The following is an 18,385-nucleotide window of genomic DNA, read 5'->3' on the forward strand; positions in this document are numbered from 1 at the left end:
ACGCCAGCAGAAATAGCCTCTGCTCTCTGCTAGCAGCTGTCTCTTCTGCATGCGCCCCTGCAACTGCCATGGCCGTCTTGTGGATAAGGGAAGCCATGGGCACATGGAGACAGGCAGAGGGGAGAGGTGGGGGGAGGCCTGGGTCCTTTAGGACCCTGTGGAACAGTGGACTCCCATCTGGAACTGGAACTACCCTGCCTTTAGTGTTTAAGTCACTTGTTGTTTAGTTTTGTATACTTGCAGCTAAAAGCCTTCTTATTTGAAAAAGATGTTAAATGGAAAAATAAGAACAAGGTAGTAACTTCCGCTAAAGAGAAATATATTCATGTCTTTGGGGTTAAAATGTACTTTCTCTTAGAAAGGTACTTTTATGACAATAGTAAATGATAGACTTTTTTAAATGTCTTTGCTTGGCAAAGCAAAATGTTAGCCACTCTACATCCGTCTTCAAAGTAGTTTGAAATTTTACTGGTCCATGAAGTCTGAAAGTCTGCGAACCACTGCTCCAACTTGAGAAAAACTCATTTTTGGACCAGGACTAGGAATTGGGTTTTAGCCCAGTTGCTTTCCTTTCTGGCTACTCCTTATATGAAAGACTTGTGACTCCAAGTCCTGCCCTTCACTTGGTTTCCTGCTTAGAAAGATGAAAAAGGAAAGGAAAGACTAGATCACTAAGCTTTCTTCTTTTTTTTTTTTTTTTTTGCGGTATGCAGGCCTCTCACTGCTGTGGCCTCTCCCGCTGCGGAGCAAAGGCTCCGGACGCGCAGGCCCAGCGACCATGGCTCACGGGCCCAGCCGCTCCGCGGCACGTGGGATCCTCCCGGACCGGGGCACGAACCCGTGTCCTCTGCATCGGCAGGCGGACTCTCAACCACTGCGCCACCAGGGAAGCCCAACTAAGCTTTCTTTTTTGACCAAGATATCAATAAACCATTGCTCATTCCCTCTCACTCTCTCCCCCCCCCACATGCATGTGAACACACACATACACGTACACACGTGCACGTGAACATACACGTACACACATGCACGTGAACATACATGTACACACATACACACACATGCACACACATTCTACAGAGATGAATTCTCTTCTTCCTATTTACCCATCACCTATATTTACCAATTATTAACATTTGCCATATTTGTTTTATTATTCTCTCTCTGTCCCTCCCCCCATTAAAAAACTCAGTTCTTTGAAAGCTATATATTTGCAGACATCTTGACACTTCCCTACAGATAACTTTTAATTTCACATTTTATTCCACAGTTGAGTTTGTTACAATTAATTATTAATTACGTATGGTTACAGTTAGAAATTTTGCAGTGGAGTTGGAGAGAAGTTTCGTTAACTAGAGTAGATTTTGACTCGCTGATTGTAAAGAAAAATATGGCTGAAATCATTTGCAGCAACAAGGCAGTTACAGGAAGGCAACACTGTCTTGTGCAACTAAGAAGGGCCAGAGAAGGAGGATAGTTTTCTCCAGGAGTTACTTGTTTTGGGACCACTCTTCTGGGACCAACAAGCAGAGAGGGATGCTGGATGTTCCTCTTCCTAAATGTGATTTGCAACAGAGAAACAGGATAGGCACTGGTGGTGGCAGAGTTGTTTTCTCATAAATCCTGGTTTTCCACAGTCCTGCTGGGCTCGACTTGCCAGCAGATGAGTCTCTTAACCTCTCTCAGCCTTGGTTTCCTCTTCGACAAAAATCAGTAATAATGATGATAAGATAACGGACAGAACGCACCTACTATACTGCCTGGAATAGAGTATACAATAGGTGCTCATTAGGTGGTATATACAATTTTTATTACTTTCTTCAAGTTTGGGGACAGTAGTTTTAAAAAGAGCAAATGCAATTTTACAATGAAAATATAAATTTTTAAAATAGTGTAGTCTTTTTTAAGAGTCTTTATCTTTTAGGGACACATTCTAAAATATTTAATGATGAAATAATTTTGCTTAAATAATCCACAGTAGAGGAGGAGAGATGGATAGAAGGCTGGTCACATGTTGATAACTGCTGTAACCTGGGTGAGGAAGGCTGGAGTAGTTAAACAAGTCTCTCTGCTCTTTGCATATGCTTGAAAATTTTCAAAATAAATAAAAACAAAATAAGCAAAGTTGATACTTTCTTGACTAAAGCAAAAAAGAAATTGAATTAAATATCTTCAGCAGTGCAGGAAACACTATGAATTTCTCAGCACCCCTTACTCTTATAAAGGATATTGCATTAAATAAGGACACAGTCACTCATTATTTTCTTCATTAGGACTTCCTGAAGGGACCCCATCTGTCTTATCAGAGCTTTTCTCCTAGGCAATTATCAGCAATTGAATTATTATGAAGTTGATGAAAAAGATACATCTGGTTAGACTACTGGAGGGGGGAGTTGTAAACATGTTTAAAGTGAAGTTTTCTTCTTGATTTGGAGTGACAATGGACTCCAACGGTGTCCCTGACCATAGCTGTCATTGCTAATTTTGAGGAACAAGGATTTCTGGCCACCCAAGAAGCCTTTTTGAAGCGTTTAGAAAGAAAAGGTGTGAATTTAAAATGATTTCGTTCTTTCGTTTCTTTCGTTTCGTTTCGTTCTTTCGTTCTTTCGTTCTTTCAGGGGGAAAAAAAGTATAAAAATTGTGGATTTTAAGGCATGTTTCAGCAAAAATGTTGGGAACAAAAGTTTGGTTTGTGTCTTGATATTTACACGGGTATCTGCTGTATAAAAACCCATGGTGAAAATTCACCCTTCAAAGTTGAATGAATAAGGGAGTAACTCTCCTCTTCAGAAGGCCACTCTGGGAGTTCCTCACAGCAGCAGTCGGCCCCATAGATTTGAGTATCTATTTACACATCATTAACAACTTCCTTGAAAACTCTAAGAAAAAGGCAGACTAAGGGAGAAGACACTCAGTGCTGGCTTGTCAGCCCCACACCCGGCCAATTCAGGATCAGGGGACAGGCTCATCTCGGAATTATCATTTAAGCAAATGGGAAAGGACTCAAGCTACAGGAATGGAACACACTTACAGTTGTGTAAATCAAGGCACATCCCAGTGGTGAGGAAGCAGAGCACCAGGTCTTGCACAGTTGGCGGCAGCTTCGCTCGTGTTGCTGGCGGACCTTGGTTAATTAGCCCTCTGGAAGGAGAATCCTGGAAGGACAGCTGTTTGCTGACCTCCAGGGTCTGAGACAGTGGTTTTGTCTGTTATATTTAAGGGTTGACTCAGTTCTGAGAGGTCAGAGACCTTTCTTCTCCCTAACAGATAACACGCCAGTTTAGGTGGTCCAGGTTCCAGCTAATTTTAGAATTGGAAATAGTACAACATTTAGTGAAAGTTTGTATTCTATCAGTCTTAAATTGGATTATACAGCAGTGCCAATAATTTTTAGACAAAACACCAGCGCTTTTGTACCCAAATGAGTGAAATCCTTTAAAAAAGTCACTCAAAGCATGTTTGGAATTGCTTTTGTGGTATCACCTGGGGTCAATTTATAAGGCACGGAAGATTTTGTAGCCAAAATGATTATATGCAAATTACTCACCAGATTCGGTTTTTTGTGAAAATCTATCTTACCCTGGAAGATAGTCTAAACAAGCAATTTTAAGACAGTTTTGAGTGGTGATTTTGCTCTTAGAAGAGTACAGAGTGATCTCCAGTGATTACATGGAAGGGAATAGCACTCATTTGGAGAGTTAAGTTCTAATGTATCGATTTTAAAAGCCAGACTTAGGAGATAGCTGGTACATGCAGTTTCTGCCACTGAGATTAAATGTGGGAAGAAATAAAACAGTTGGTCCCCTCCTCCTTCCCTCCAGCAGGAGCTTCCCACATTGGTGGGGACCTGGCTCCTGAGCACAGCAGATAATAATGTCTTCCTGGCCCAGCCTACAATCAGAAAATCTTCAAAGATAAATGTGAAAAAAAAAAAAAAAAAAAAGATAAATGTGGCTCCAGGTAATTACCTTGTTTCATAATTTCAACATATACTTCCTTTTTTAAACCTCAAAATAAAACATATTTAATTTCTCAATTTTACTTTTTTTCTGTTCTAAAGTTTAAAACTCTGAATCAAATTATTTTTTATTGTAATTAGTTCAGCTGTGACAACTTTTTTTTTCCTACCCATTTTAAATCAAACTCACATTTTAGCTACTTCTGTGGGTGTTTTTTCAAAATATTAAGCAATGCTTATCATTAACTAGATAATAAGTACATGCTGTCTTTTTGAACTTGGGACGTCATCCTCCTTTGCCTTTGTATAGATACATAGAAAATAAAAAATCAGGAGATTTTTTTATTCTAACAATAATACACTCGACAAACAGGAACTAAATGTTGATTCATTTATATCAGATTAACTTGAATGATTAAAAATAAAATACCAAAATTGATGATATTGAAGGAAGGGGAAGAGAACAGTGTGCTTTTTGCTTGCCTTTGGACCACAAAAGCAATTCCTTAGTGTATGTGAGCTTTGGTTTTCCTTCTCCCCAGCCCCTTGAGTGACCTGGCTTGGGGAGGACTTAGGACGGAGGGCAGAGGCACACGAGGTCCACCTTGCCAGGCTGTCAGGCCAGTGCAGCTGCTGGCCTGGGCACAAGCGTGGGCGGCCATCTGCGGCCCTCAGCACAGCTGTTTGGTAGAGGGCCAGCCAAAGCCCTGTCGGTGGGGTGGAGGCAGGTGGCCAGTTGGGCGGCCGATACATTCTGGCATGGGCTGAAAGAACACCTGGTTGCACTCTGTGGACCCACCACAGAAGGTCAAAGAATGTGCTTGCTGGCAGCTATGCCATGGCCTGAGCTATCAAGCCCCGATGGTCCTGCTCTGACTGAAACAGACAGAAACCCACCTTTCTTCTTCAAAACTTACCCCAAAGCCAACACAGGAATCATTCTGCTCCAGTTGCGTGGAGGCAGGTCAGCAAGGCCATCTGGCATGTCTGGAAGTGGTGTGGGGGGCTGTCAGGCAGGGCCAGGCTCTGTGATTCAAAACAGGACATTTCAGGGGAGGTGAGAGCCTTCATGTTGTTTGGCTGCTGCCATTGCAGACACCGTTCATCCTCCAATGTCTTTGACCTTCCTTCTCCTCCTCTTCCCACAAACTCTAACCACATGCTCAGAAACCACTTTTGGGGGCTTCCCTGGTGGCGCAGTGGTTGGGAGTCCGCCTGCCAATGCGGGGGACGCAGGTTCAGGTCCAGGTCCAGGAGGATCCCACAGGCTGCAAAGCGGCTGGGCCCGTGTGCCACAGCTACTGAGCCCGCCTGCCGCAGCTGCTGGGGCCCACACGCCTGGAGCCCGTGCTCCGCAAGGAAGAGAGTAGCCTCAGCTCACCACAGCTGGAGAGGGCCCGTGCACAGAGGCGAGGACCCAATGCAGACAAAAATAAATAAATAAAATAAATACATTTTAAAAATATATACTGTTTAAAAAAAAGAAACCACTTTTGGTCTCCAACTGTAATTTTGTCACCAGACATAGGAATTTTCATAGTGAACACCAACCACCACCTACCAGACAGGAGCCCAAAGTTCACCCTTCCCTGTCCCCTGAGGCCCCTTTTAAGGCCTCAGGCCCACTGCTTCCCAGGAAGGAGGACCCCATTTCCTCTGGCCTGGTGAGTCACTTTCTCTCTGGTAGAGGAGCATCCTCCCCAGCTTCCTTGTCCTAGAGGCAGACCAGGCAGCTCCCTTCTGTGTGTCAAAGAGGTGACTCTTCCTCATTGATCTGTGACTATTAGCAACTCAACCTCTCTGAGCCTCAGTATTGGCATCTGTAAATGGGGATTGACAGTATTGTCCTCAATAGCTTTGTTGAGAGAATATTCCATGAGAGAGCATATGCTAAGTGCCTAGCACAGAACCTGGGCACAGTAGGGCCTCAGCAAATACTGCTATGAATGAATGACAGCGGCTGATGCCACTCTCCAGACACAGAGGCCACACCTGGCCTGGACTGGCCCTAGACTGGCACTTCCTCTGGCCACCTTTGCTTGGGATTTCAGGGGCCTCATCTCATAATTACTGTTCTGTGGGCCCATACGGTAGCCTGCTATCCACAACTCCCTTTGCTGGGGGCACAGACCAGGCCCTCCAAGAATTATATCCGCCTTGGGCTGGTGGATGCCACCAACTCTGGAGCCATTGACCTGAAGAAGCACTCTGACTGCTAGGGGGCCTGGAGCTGGTGTAATAACTTGCCTCTTCTTATGTGAAACCTCTCTGTAAGGGAAGGTATCCAAACCAAGACCCAAGAAGCTCAAGGCTTTCAGTGGGCTAAGGAAAGCCATTGACCAAGAGACAATATGGTCGTAACCTTGGTTTCCTCCAGCCCTCAAACCACTATTCCATTTCTGGCCTCAGATATCATCTGTGGATGAAATGAGGGACAAGCAATGCTAGAAATAACCCTCTGAGAAAGAGACGGGAGAACAGACCATTTTCCTTTTAAGTTCCAGCCTGAGGTTTTGAAGTTTAAGGCACAAAACCATTGTGAAGAGCTGCTCTTTTTAAAAACATGTTAGTTTATTCCACACAGTCTGATGATATGCATGAGACAGAATTGCAAAAATAGTTAATCTGTCCCTTTTTTTATTCAGACAGTGATCTTTTTTCTGTGACCACTTATTTAGAATTTTCCAGTCCTCTTGGCCTATGACTTTTTTTTTCCTGCCTGAATTACATTTCTCCTCTCTTCTTTTAAAAGTAATGAATCTTACCCTTGCCACACAAATTCACATATTTTTGTAACCGAGATCAATAGCCAACTTTCTTCCTAATTTACTTGAAAAAATGTCACCTGGCCTCGAGAAGTGGCAAAATCTTTTAATGGAAGGCAGACTGTCCCTGGGGTCAGAGCCCTAAGCAGGATAGTGCCCTGTAGATATCCCACAGGGAGAGAAACATTAAACCAAAAGCTTGAAAACAACTGTAGATGAAAAGATAGACTTGAATCTGAGGAATCTAAGCTAAGGTAAGCCTTGTTTCTCGGTATTCCCCCCCCACTCACCCCTAGGCAGAACTACCCTCTGCAAATGCAGTGGGAGGTTAAAATAGTCGGTGCCAGGGTCTTCCTGTTAACTAAGAATTCATAATACTTCACCACTTTTGGTTCCTAAGATGACCTTGGGGAAGTACCCCCCAGGACTTTCTAATCACCTCACTTGATTTCTTCTAATATATACAACTGAATCTGTGGGGGACGGATATGGGGTAAGTGGATTAAAACACAACCATGTTTGGACATTGTACATCTTCTTATGTAATTGATGAAGTTGTCATTATGAAAGTACTCAAATAGCTAAGCATGCAGGAGGGACACCTTCAGATTAACTGCTGAGTTGCCTTTGCATATGATAGTATCCCCCAGTTCAGCAAAGCGGCTCAGCCTAAGAGGAAAAGTCTGGAGGCAGAAAAGTATGCTCGTCATGTTCTTTGTTCCCAGTTGAGTCTGAGTAGAAAAACCCTTCAAGCATGAATTCTTTGTTCAGCACCCTTTCCACAGTGAAATATCTTGCGTCCTCTTCTATGCTAAAGAATTTACATGGAAGGCAAAAGAAGCAGGGGGCAAAAGAGTTGTGGGCCCTGTGACTGAAGGTATGTGGCAGTGGCCAATCTGGACTTCCTTTCTGGCCTTAGAATAGCTGGCTGGTGGCATCTGGGGATATAGCCCCACCAGAAATAACTGAGGCCTTGCATTTAGATGTTACTGAAATACAAGTAGGTGCAATCTCTGAGGAGGGTAATAAGAATGCAACAAGTGGGACTTCCTTGGCCGTCCAGTGGTTGAGACTTTGCACTTCCACTGCAAGGGGCTCGGGTCTGATCCCTGGTCGGGGAACTAAGATTGCGCGTGCCACTCGGCGCGGCCAAAGAAAAGAATGCAACAAGTTATCGCAATCCTGTACACTACCTGGAAAATTTGGATAATGTAGTGTGGTATTGCAAGGGATAGAGAGTCCTCCTATTGTGAGTTTAACACCAGCTTTTCAGGGAATAGACAACTTCCATCTGAATCATTCTTACAAGCTGAATTTTATTTTTACTAAATTATCTATGTTAAAAAAAAATCTGTGCCTGGTGTGGAATTTCACTCCATCAAGTGTTACAATGACTTTTTCATTTTCATTACAAGCAGGAGACTGAATGTAGGACACGTGTTAGGAAACATGGCAATAAATTAGAATATAATTTACAAAAGCAAAAAAAAGTAACAGTGTACCACATTAATACTGAGTATAAAATATAAGCAACAACTAATCGCAATAATACAAAGGTAATTTCATTCTGTATTATTAAGGATACCTATGTGACATTCACTCAAATAATAAAATTCTTAATGAAATATAGACTCTTTAAGGAGTCCATTGGGTACGCTTACCTTGCCTTTTTTGGTGGGTCTTATGCCAGTGGCGGATACTGCTCTCGGCCACGGGGTACCAGTTTCCTTGGGGTTCCCTAAGTAGCCTATATATATTTTGGAGGGCCAGCCATGGTGGCTCAGCATCTGCCAACAATCCTGTTGTCATCATTTAGGAATAGAGCACCATGTAGCCACGTGGTTGACAACAGAGTAGCAGCAGTACTGTGATGTGCTGTGGAATATGACTTTTCCTCACTCAGGTTTAAATTCAAGGCCAATTGAAAATTTAGTCCTGTTACACATCCTGTGTTTGGTTCCTTCTAGAAGGGTAATCTGATGCTGTCCCCGGGAGTTCTCTGTCCCCTGGCCTTGGTGCCGTTGCACACCCCAGAGGGACACGTCTGCCCTCCTCTTCTAGCACCAGTTGGGGTGCTGCACGGGACTCAGGGGTATGGCCCTCACCATGTTAGTTCCCAGGTGAGGGGAAAAGTAGCCTTTAGTCAGTAATGTAAGGAATCTGTTTGAAATAAAAACATAAGCTGATATTTACGTTGGAGAAAAGCAGATCCCGATAGCAAACCTATGCTTAAAATGCCAGCGAAACCAAACATCTTTTGTTCGCTTATTTTATTTCACCAGGGCACATTAGCACCAAGTTAAGTGCTCTTTGCAAGGGGCCAAAGGAAGCCAGTGCTGGGGCCGTGCTGCTTGTGGCTGCCTGCCCTTCACTGATGGCTGAGGTGGCACTTGGGCTGTCTTTTCCAAGGCAGCAGAGACTGGGGTCCTGGCCACTCTTGTCTACTGTCAATCGCTCTCTCTGGAAACTCAGGGACATGAGCTGTGGTGCTGAGAGAGAAAGCAGGCGAGGAGACTCAGATGAGGGCGACTGAGCACACAGAGCAATGAACGTCCCGTGCTGACTGTCCACAGCAAACCTGACAGTTTGGTTTTGAAGTCTGTGAGTCTCCCTTTCTGAAAAAACCTAATCAACCACTTTAGGTTATGGTGTATGTGATACACCTGACATGTTGTTTCAGCGCACAGTGATGGATTTAAGTCAAATGTACTCTTTAACTGCAAGTAGCAGCTTTACAAAGTAGCCGTTTGGGTTGAGTTTGAGGTGTTGGTGTCGCAAGGTGCACTCATGTGTAGGACACAAAACACATTCAAGATCCTGCTGCACGTGTTCAAGTACAAAATATTCATATAAGCAAGTACCCTCTTTTTTTTATCTCTTTTTAAAAATCTCACTGTCAAATCTCTTGATGAGTGTGATGTGGACTGGGAAAATGTGAGCTTAGTCAGTTTAATTTAGGTGGACTTGATTCTAGAATTTGACTTGCCCAAGAAATCGGGTTTCACATTTAATTGCCATTCAGAGTATCCATAAAAAATACAAAATACTTGGTTGAGTGACTATTAAATGATGCTTTATGATCTCTAGTCTTCATGAGTTTTTCTTCTTTGGTTATTATCCCTTGCCTACTTTAAAACTCATAGAAATAGCACATCTATGTGCAAGCACACTCATCTACCCACACACTCAAAAGCGCTCGCACACACACACACTTGTTCTCATATAAATAAATGCCCTTCTGCCATATCAAAGAAGGGACATCTGGAACCCATCATAATTGTCAGCAAAAGGGTCTGCCTGGTTGTCACTGAGCCAGTCTATCTTCTGCATGGTATCATCTCAGCAAGCTCAACATGCATATGCAACAATCCAATAGGGCAGAAGCCGTTCTGTGGCTGGAGAGGATGTAAACACAAGTGAGTTGGGGTGACTCAGATAAGAACTGAGGCATCCTGTGTGATGGCAGCAAAAGGCCTGGTACTTCAGTCTCTACCATACCCCAGGTCTGGCTTCTGCATGAAATTGAAATGTTTTTCTCTTAAAGTTTTAATGGAAATCTCAGCTTCACTTGCACAATGGCAAGTTAGCCACAGTCTTTTAGCAGTGAATTTATAGACTTTCACAGCTGCAGTAACTGATGCACTGCTTTAAACTAAGTCCTTCATTGTTGTTCAGTTTAATATAGTTGATATATGGCTCACAGCAGTGTTCAGAACAGGGGGATTATTCCTAAGGAAATTAAGTGGAATGAAGAAAAATAATACAAACTTTCATTACTTTTGATTTATAATTGCTCCTTAAATTACAGTTCAAAGCCCGTTTTAGAATTTAAATCGTGGTGCTGTTGTAGTGATAAAGTATAGTAAATATTTTTAAGCTATGACTTAAGATTTCTGAATCTTCTTTACTTCCATAGTTGACCAAGTCAAAACAGCTACATTTTAAACAGTTTTAAATACAAATGGATTCAGTGTCATTGCTAAGTCCATAATAAAAATTATCTTAATGGTCCAAGGAGGTAAACAGGCTATTGGATTTACTCGAAAGAACACAAACGTTCCACAGTAAACAAGTCTCCCTGTGTTGTTTGGATCTCTCCAATCTGGCATTCCCTCCTAATACCGTGTCCAGCACTTTGGATCAAAAAATCCCACTTCACAGAAGTTAAAATAATATTGAAATCCTGTCAGCTAGGGCTGACCAGTGGTTACGTTTTCCACAGGGTAATGCATTTGCAAGGACATCAATCCTCTTCCTCTGGGTGGCTCTCTGTGATGGATGCATTTCCACGATGAAATGACAAGGCGCTCTCTCTGGCTTTCCATGGGTCAGTGTCCTTGGCAGGTCTTACAACACATCTGTCTGAAGTATGCTCTACTGCAGAATTTGAACTTCAGCACCAGTGGGCAATAAGCCACTTTGTTCACATCTTTGCACTCTAATGAGTGAGGGCAGAAAAGGGAAAATAATTAGAGGCACAAAAACAAGTACATAAACAATGAGCCTGGATGTTCAGCAAGGACCACCCCCCCCCACCCCTGCCCCATCCCGCCTCCTTGGGCCAGTGCACCTTGGCTTTCACATCCATGTGGTTTTTGTTTTTGTTTTCAAGCATACCCTGTCTGGTACACCCTACCAGAAATAGTTTTTTGATACATTTTAACACAAATTAAAAAAAAATGATTGCAAGGCTTTTCTCCCAGACTTTTATAAGTATGGTGTATGCCCACTGTGTCTTGAAAGAATTACCATTTGTTGGGATAAGTGATCACTTTAGACAGCTTGGAAACATGAGTCATTTTTCTTACAGCGCTTTTATTGCTTCTTTCTCAAGGGTTATTTTATTCAGCAGTGCAAGGTTATCCAAAATCAAACATGAGTTGCATTGTTTGATACCAAAGTACACATGTCCCAGGAGAATCTCTGCATCTGTGGGGTGTGGGGATGGGCCTCGGTGAATGAAAAGCATTGCTGACAGTGGCCTAGATTCAGCAACTACACTAGACAAAGAGGAAAACTTTGAGGGGTTGGCCTCAAATGGCAGCAGGCTGTGGGTTATGGAAACATGTAGAAATGTCTTTTTTTAATTTGGAAGTGAGACATGGCCTTCTTTTTTCCTATGTGTGTTTTCTCCTCAGTACTAGAATTGCCACAGTTGAAGTCTGCTGTTCTTGCAGCCAGAAGGTGAATAAATGATTCTTTCTCCACCTCCCGTTGAGGCTGGTTGCACAAGATGGGGCTGAGGGGCCAGTGCAGAAAAAGAGACTGACCTTTGATTCTCAGAAACCCCTGCCACCCCATACAACGTCACTACTGCTAATAGTGATATTCCTCTCCAGTCCTCTCTTCAATTTTATCTGGGGATTTTAAAATACTTTGTAAATCTAGTAATTACGTTTGCCTCCCAGAATTAAAGTTCCACCCTCATTTTTCCAGGTGGTTATACTGAAGCATCCTGGGTAAACTGTTTAAGGTAATTAGAATCAGGCAGAACACTGGGAAATGTTCAGAGTAACAGTGTTGTTGTTGCTTCCTTGTTTATTTTTCCTGGCTTCAGAAATCCACTGCAGTTCTAAGAGATCATGTACATGGTACATGAGCCATATGGTAAACATGGAAAATTAAATGCAAAGAAATGGGAAAGTTTCCAGTTCTTATTATTAAAAAGTAAGGAAACAATTTTATTGATCTCACTTTCAAGGCTCTTTTGGTGAAAGACTGAAAATTTTAAACTGTAACCCTTACTCCTCTGAAAGCATAAGTTCTGCCACCATCGAACTCCCTTACTTGCAATTTGATTTACAAAGAGAATAACAGAAATTTGAATAGAAACTTTCTACACTAAGATTTTCAATAAATTTAAGTTTTGGCTGAAAGAAGGTAGGAGAGACATTAAAAATTTCTTTAAACTTTGTACTAAAAAAGAAGAAACTGGATGATATTTGGTGAATCAAGCCTGAATTTTAGGTGAAAATATCTCCATATATTTTATTTTATTTTTGCCATATATTTTATTTTATTTTAAAATTAATTAATTAAAAATGTTTTTTGGCTGCATTGGGTCTTCGTTGCTGCACATGGGCTTTCTCTAGTTGCAGCAAGCAGGGGCTACTCTTTCATTGCGGTGCACGGGCTTCTCATTGCAGTGGCTTCTCTTGTTGTGGAGCATGGGCTCTAGGTGCATGGGCTTCAGTAGTTGTGGCGCACAGGCTCAGTAGTTGTGGCTCACGGGCTCTAGAGCTCAAGCTCAGTAGTTGTGGTGCCTGGGCTTAGTTGCTCCGTGGCATGTGGGATCTTCCTGGATCAGGGTTCAAACCCACGTCTGCTGCATTGGCAGGCAGATTCTTAACCACTGTGCCACCAGGGAAGTCCCCATATATTTTAATTTGGAAATCACCTGTTATTTTTTTCCCCCTCTCTGTCATGACCAGTGAAAAGTAACCAAAAAAAGTTTAGACTAAGAATATTTTTGTGGGAAAAAAAAGTTGTATCAGTGTTACCTAGAGGAATATATTGTCCAGATAATGCATTCATTAAAATGATGAGAAAAGCTAAGCATAAAGGATGAGGACAGCTGACACATATCACTCATCTTTAATTTCAAATCACCATCCTAATGGGGCAGCCCTCCAGCGGAGACTACCACTGTCATGCTCTGTTAACAGGGCTTGGTGGGACTGCTTAAAGTACCAAATAAACTTTGGCTTTGGTCTATTTTGCTAAAATATAGAAATGATTTAGTTGATAAATGGATAGAGGACGACCGGTTGTTTTAATAGTACAAGGAAATAAAATTAGAAGCCAGACTGCTGGGTTTAAGCCCAGCTTTACCATTTATGAACTTTATGACTCTGAACAAATTGCTTAACTTCTCTGTGCCTAAGAGGTTAAGCATCCTTATCTGTGAATAGGGAAGATGAGTGTTCCCACTCCCGCATGTAGCATGTGTATCCTATGATATCACCTAGCTCAGTGCATAAAATGGTCATTGGCTCTCAGTAAGTGTAATATACTGAATTACTATTATCATTATCACTATTAGTTATTATTACTACCTGATGAGAGTAAGTTGTGCTCTGAATTTCTCAACAAGGATGCAATATTTAGATCACTACTGAGAAAATGCTGCCCTATAGACACAAGTCAGTTTGAAGACAAAACAAAGAAGAATATTTCCTGAGGTACAACTTTATTGGGAGATTCATTACTCCATTTTTGGAAGAGTTTCTGAACCAGGAAAATTCTGAGATGAGCAAAATACAAGAAAATTCACAGATTTTTCTTTTGGATTTAGACTTTAGAATCTGATTAAATAGTAGACAATAAATAATGAATAAAATAAAATATTCATAAATTATTTCTTCCTCCAATCACCCCCTCCATCCACCCATTCAGGCTATTAAATACTCAGGGATTCAGCTCCTTAGGTAGGTGCTGTAAATGAGAAGCCTCCCTTGCATGCTGAGGCCCCAGCACAGCCCTTCAGCTAGGAGCAGTGTCCAGTCTAGGGGCCAGCTGGAGGCCAGCTGCCAGGGTGTCCCCCTCTGAACGTCCCAATACCTCTTTTAAGTTTGTTCTCAGCTAACCTGACTCCAAGTAACTTGAATGAAAGCAGGAATTCATTTGGGCCCTAGGAGCAGGATCAAGCTTAGGGAGGTAGGGATTGCTTATGTGTGTCCCAGGACTTGAGAGCACCAGTGATGAGGGGTGGCAGATCTGGGGGTGAATTCTGGCACTACCTCCTCCCAGCATTTGTTTGTCCTTGGCCAAGTGACTTCACCTCTCTAAATCTCAGTTTCCTCATCTGTGAAATGAAGCCCATAGGATGTTGTGAGGCTTGTATGAGGTAACACCTACAGCACATGTGTGGCCCTGGCACAGAGTGAACACTCAGTTTATCAGCTCTTGTTACTGTTACCAATAACACATCGGAGAACAACCATCCTGTATTATTTCTCCGGGATCCCTGTCAAAATATATATAGGCTCTTCATTGGCACACATAAGCAAATTAATGAAAAGACTTTAACAGAGAGCAGGTAAATTATGATGAGGTAGGGAGAGATCTGAGGGAAGATCCAGGGTTGAGGATTGCCAAGAAGATAATGGGCCTTGATGAGATATTAAATGGTGATTCTTGGGCTATACAAGGACACAGCCTTGATGGAGTGTAGGGGGCTCCCATGAAGGTGGGGCCCTGAGGAAGGTCCCATTCCTACTTCTTGGTTTTGCTGTCTAGGGACTGCCTAGACTGGAAGAGTCAGTCTTCAGAGTGATGAAAACCTACTCACCAATGACTGGTCTTACATTCTTCAGATCTTTTAACTCCATGAGAGATTAATCTAGTAATAACATTAAAAATAATTTATCAAGTGCTTCGTATGTGCCTTGCATTGCCTTAGGCAGTTTTACATATTTATTTACATTTAATCATTTTAAGTATATAAAATGTCAGCTTTACACTGATGGCAAAACTGAAGCTCAAAAAGGTTACGTACAAAACTCACTATGGGTCACACAGCCAGCTGGTCTAAGAAGTGGGACCAGAACTCAGGTTTGTCTGACTCCAAACTCTATTTTGGCAGCATTCTTGGCATCTTACTGCAAAAAGGTTTCTGCCTGTCGATACTTCTTATTCTTGGCTGATAGCCCTGGTAATTCAGTCTTTGGGGACATCCTTATCAGGAGGTTTGCTCTGCCACCTTAGAGAAGGGGTAAATTTTTTTTGAAAGGGGGCTTCTAGGTCATGGGCACTCAGAATAGCCTGAATACATTTCTCCAACTACCCCTTTCTCCCTAGATTTTGTAAAATTACACAAGTGAAAGGTCATTTTAACACACCTAGAAGTTTTAAAGCCCCATCATTACAGAAAGCTGAGTGTAATCTTAAAAATATCAGTACAAACTTTAAATTATACTGGTGCATTCAGCCCATGTGTCACTTTTTTATTTAAAGAGGACTAACCTGATAAGCCCTTGGATTGACTCACTGACATTTTGCTGATGTACGTAGTGTGAGGCCTTAATTATAAAACTTACCGTTTACTAGTCTGTCTGCCTCATCCCCAAAGCCCATTTAAAATATTAAATAGCCTTTTCATTCCTACCCTTCAGCCAATACACAATACAGGTTACATTTGTGATAAAACCATTCTGGAAATGTTGTGCATAAATTAAATCACATTTTCCCACTGAAATCAAAACAATAACAGACATGTTTTGATTGAATTTCTGAATGATCCTCAGTTGGTAATGATTTCTAGCTGATATCTAAAATATCTAAATATTGGTTTCTCTATACCCAAGTAATACATAATCTGCACATAAACAATTATACTAGGAGAGTTACTGAAAGGAATCCTTTAGTTCAAGTAGAATTTTTTGTAATAACATAATCACTTTGTAACTGATCTATTTTGAAGGTTTGATCTTTACTATCACGTTTTCTTCACACAGATACACTTGTATCTACTGCTTTTTAAGTAGCAGAATCTGAGCCAGCAGGGTCAAAGATTTTAAGATGAAGGAGCCCGATTTTCTCTTCTACTAACTTCATGTACCAGTTAAGTACGCTCTAGGGAGAAGAATGACAAGACACTCTTTCTACCTTTTTTCTTCAGAGTCTATCAGAAGGATGAGAGGTCCTTACTGTGTGGTTTCTAGGAAATATTTTGTGGACCTAACTAGTCTCTCCTTTTTTTACATCTCCTCTCACCTCCCTGCCTGAAAATAAAGTTTCACTTTATCCAAGGCTAGAGATTTCTGGTGGGAATGACAATTTATGGACTATTCTTACATTTTCTCAGAGAGACTTAGGGATGTATCAAGGGCTGAAAGCCAGCTCGTAGGCCATACGATGTGAACTAGACCCATGATTAGAATCTTAAGCAACTTGCCAGGTATGCTGGAGTGGATCTCACTGGTAATCTGGGTTCTGGTAGAGTTGAATGATAAAATTAGACAACCTGTTTCATAGGCAACACATGAATCTACTTATCATTGAAGTGCCAGTGAGTTTTTCCCCAGGTGCTTTACATTAATATTTCAAAACTCTGACCTAAAAGACATGATTTCAAAATACACTGAACATAGGCTTATAAATTTAGAATGCAATTGGATGGGGATTCATTGTGACTTTGATGGCTTGACTTAATGCATGGAGTATAAGAGCAACTGTATTTCTGTAAATAAACTGTATCCATTTCAGAAAATGTTGCCAAGCCTGCCTAAATCATATCAATGGAGGAGTTGGGATACACAGGGACATAGCCTTCCATGACCAAGTTGGACCATTCAGCATCTTTCTTTGGAGAATGCATGTTCTCTGTGCCTGTAAGTTCTTTCTGAAATTCAGAGGGAGAGCACAGTAAGCAGAGAGTTTTGACTCTCACCTACAGGTCTATCCTTTGGATTACAAAAGTACAACCAGCTGTACCTCTGTCAAACTGCCCATGGAGACGCAGAGCCTGGTGAGAGGTGAAATGGTGGCAAAGGCTGCGCATGTGCATGTGTGGTGCAGGAGTTGGGGGCGGGGGATGTGAACTCAGCATACTTTTCCTGATGAAACTGTACCTGAGTCCTTGATATTTTACATATTCAAACTGGAAAAGGATGAAATAACATGTTTTGCCTAGGAACCTGACAGTATTCATTGCAGTGGGAACAGTCCACTGACTTTTTACCCTTGAAGCAAGGTGGTATCAACTATGGAACTTTATTCTGATTCCATCCTACCATGGACTAAGCCACTTCTTTCTCTCCTTTGCTTTCTTGGTTTCTTCTTACCCAGTCTTATTCCCTGGATGCCACCCACAGTCAACTTGAGGTGCTTTGATCCCAATGCAAATCCAGGGTTCCCTCCAAACCAGACAGTTGGGAACGTAACCCTGAATGCTAAGGTAGATTATGACCATTTTAAAAACTGGCAACAAAAATGTCTGGTCTTCCTCACCTCCTTGAAATCACAGTTCAAATGACCTTCACCATTCATTCCTTTCACTGATTTTAATACATCAGAAGCCACCTTAAAACCCATATTCAGTAGCTGTTTTGTTCCATGGATCTCAGGAGGTTTCTGGAGCTGCTTAGGCTCTCTCAAAATCATGTACTTGAGGGAGACTGAGACCCGCCAAAGCCACCGTTAGACAACCTGGTCTGGTAAACCAATGTATACTAACCACACCTTTCCTGCTCATCTTTCCACACCATGAATCATTATTTGGCAGCAATAACTACTAGATGACAGAGTGCCTTGTGCTATTGAGAAGCTGAAAAGACTCACCAAACTACAAGGGAACCTGAAACTGAATAAAGATGAATAAAGTGGAATTTGGGATAGACATTCAGGTGAGCTTGAGTACGTTAGTCTCAGCTGCCCGATGTACTTTAAAAAATGACTGAGTAGTATTTCAAATGCAGTGATACCCAGTGTGTCTATAATTCACTCTTAGCAGCAATGTAGTGTTACCCTCATCAGTGGCAGTCTGTTAAGATCAAGCCTATAATGCCTTCACTCTTAGCCGAAGGCTTTCAGGAATGAAAAGCTAAAGTAGATGTTAAACATGGCAAATTATATCTTCCTTCTTCCTCCTCCTAGTTCCCTCTCAATATTTACTTTTAATTTCTTGATGCTCCACTTCTGATTTTCTTTCTCTTACTATCCT

The 18,385-nt window shown here is 41.8% G+C and overlaps 1 protein-coding gene across 1 annotated transcript in view; it reads right to left on the reverse strand.

Moving 5' to 3' along the window:
- Nucleotides 1-10,189: 10,189 nt before the first annotated feature.
- ADAMTS6 (ADAM metallopeptidase with thrombospondin type 1 motif 6) overlaps nucleotides 10,190-18,385 on the reverse strand; it is a 264,059-nt gene continuing 255,863 nt past the window's right edge. Inside the window, exon 24 of the mRNA XM_082652300.1 lies at nucleotides 10,190-11,161. Within this exon, the coding sequence (XP_082508426.1) occupies nucleotides 11,052-11,161 (110 nt within the window). The 3' untranslated portion in view covers nucleotides 10,190-11,051. The remainder of the gene's footprint in view (nucleotides 11,162-18,385) is intronic.

Source organism: Grampus griseus (assembly GCF_964374135.1).
Source record: "Grampus griseus genome assembly, chromosome: 3".
Classification (NCBI taxonomy): domain Eukaryota; kingdom Metazoa; phylum Chordata; class Mammalia; order Artiodactyla; family Delphinidae; genus Grampus; species Grampus griseus.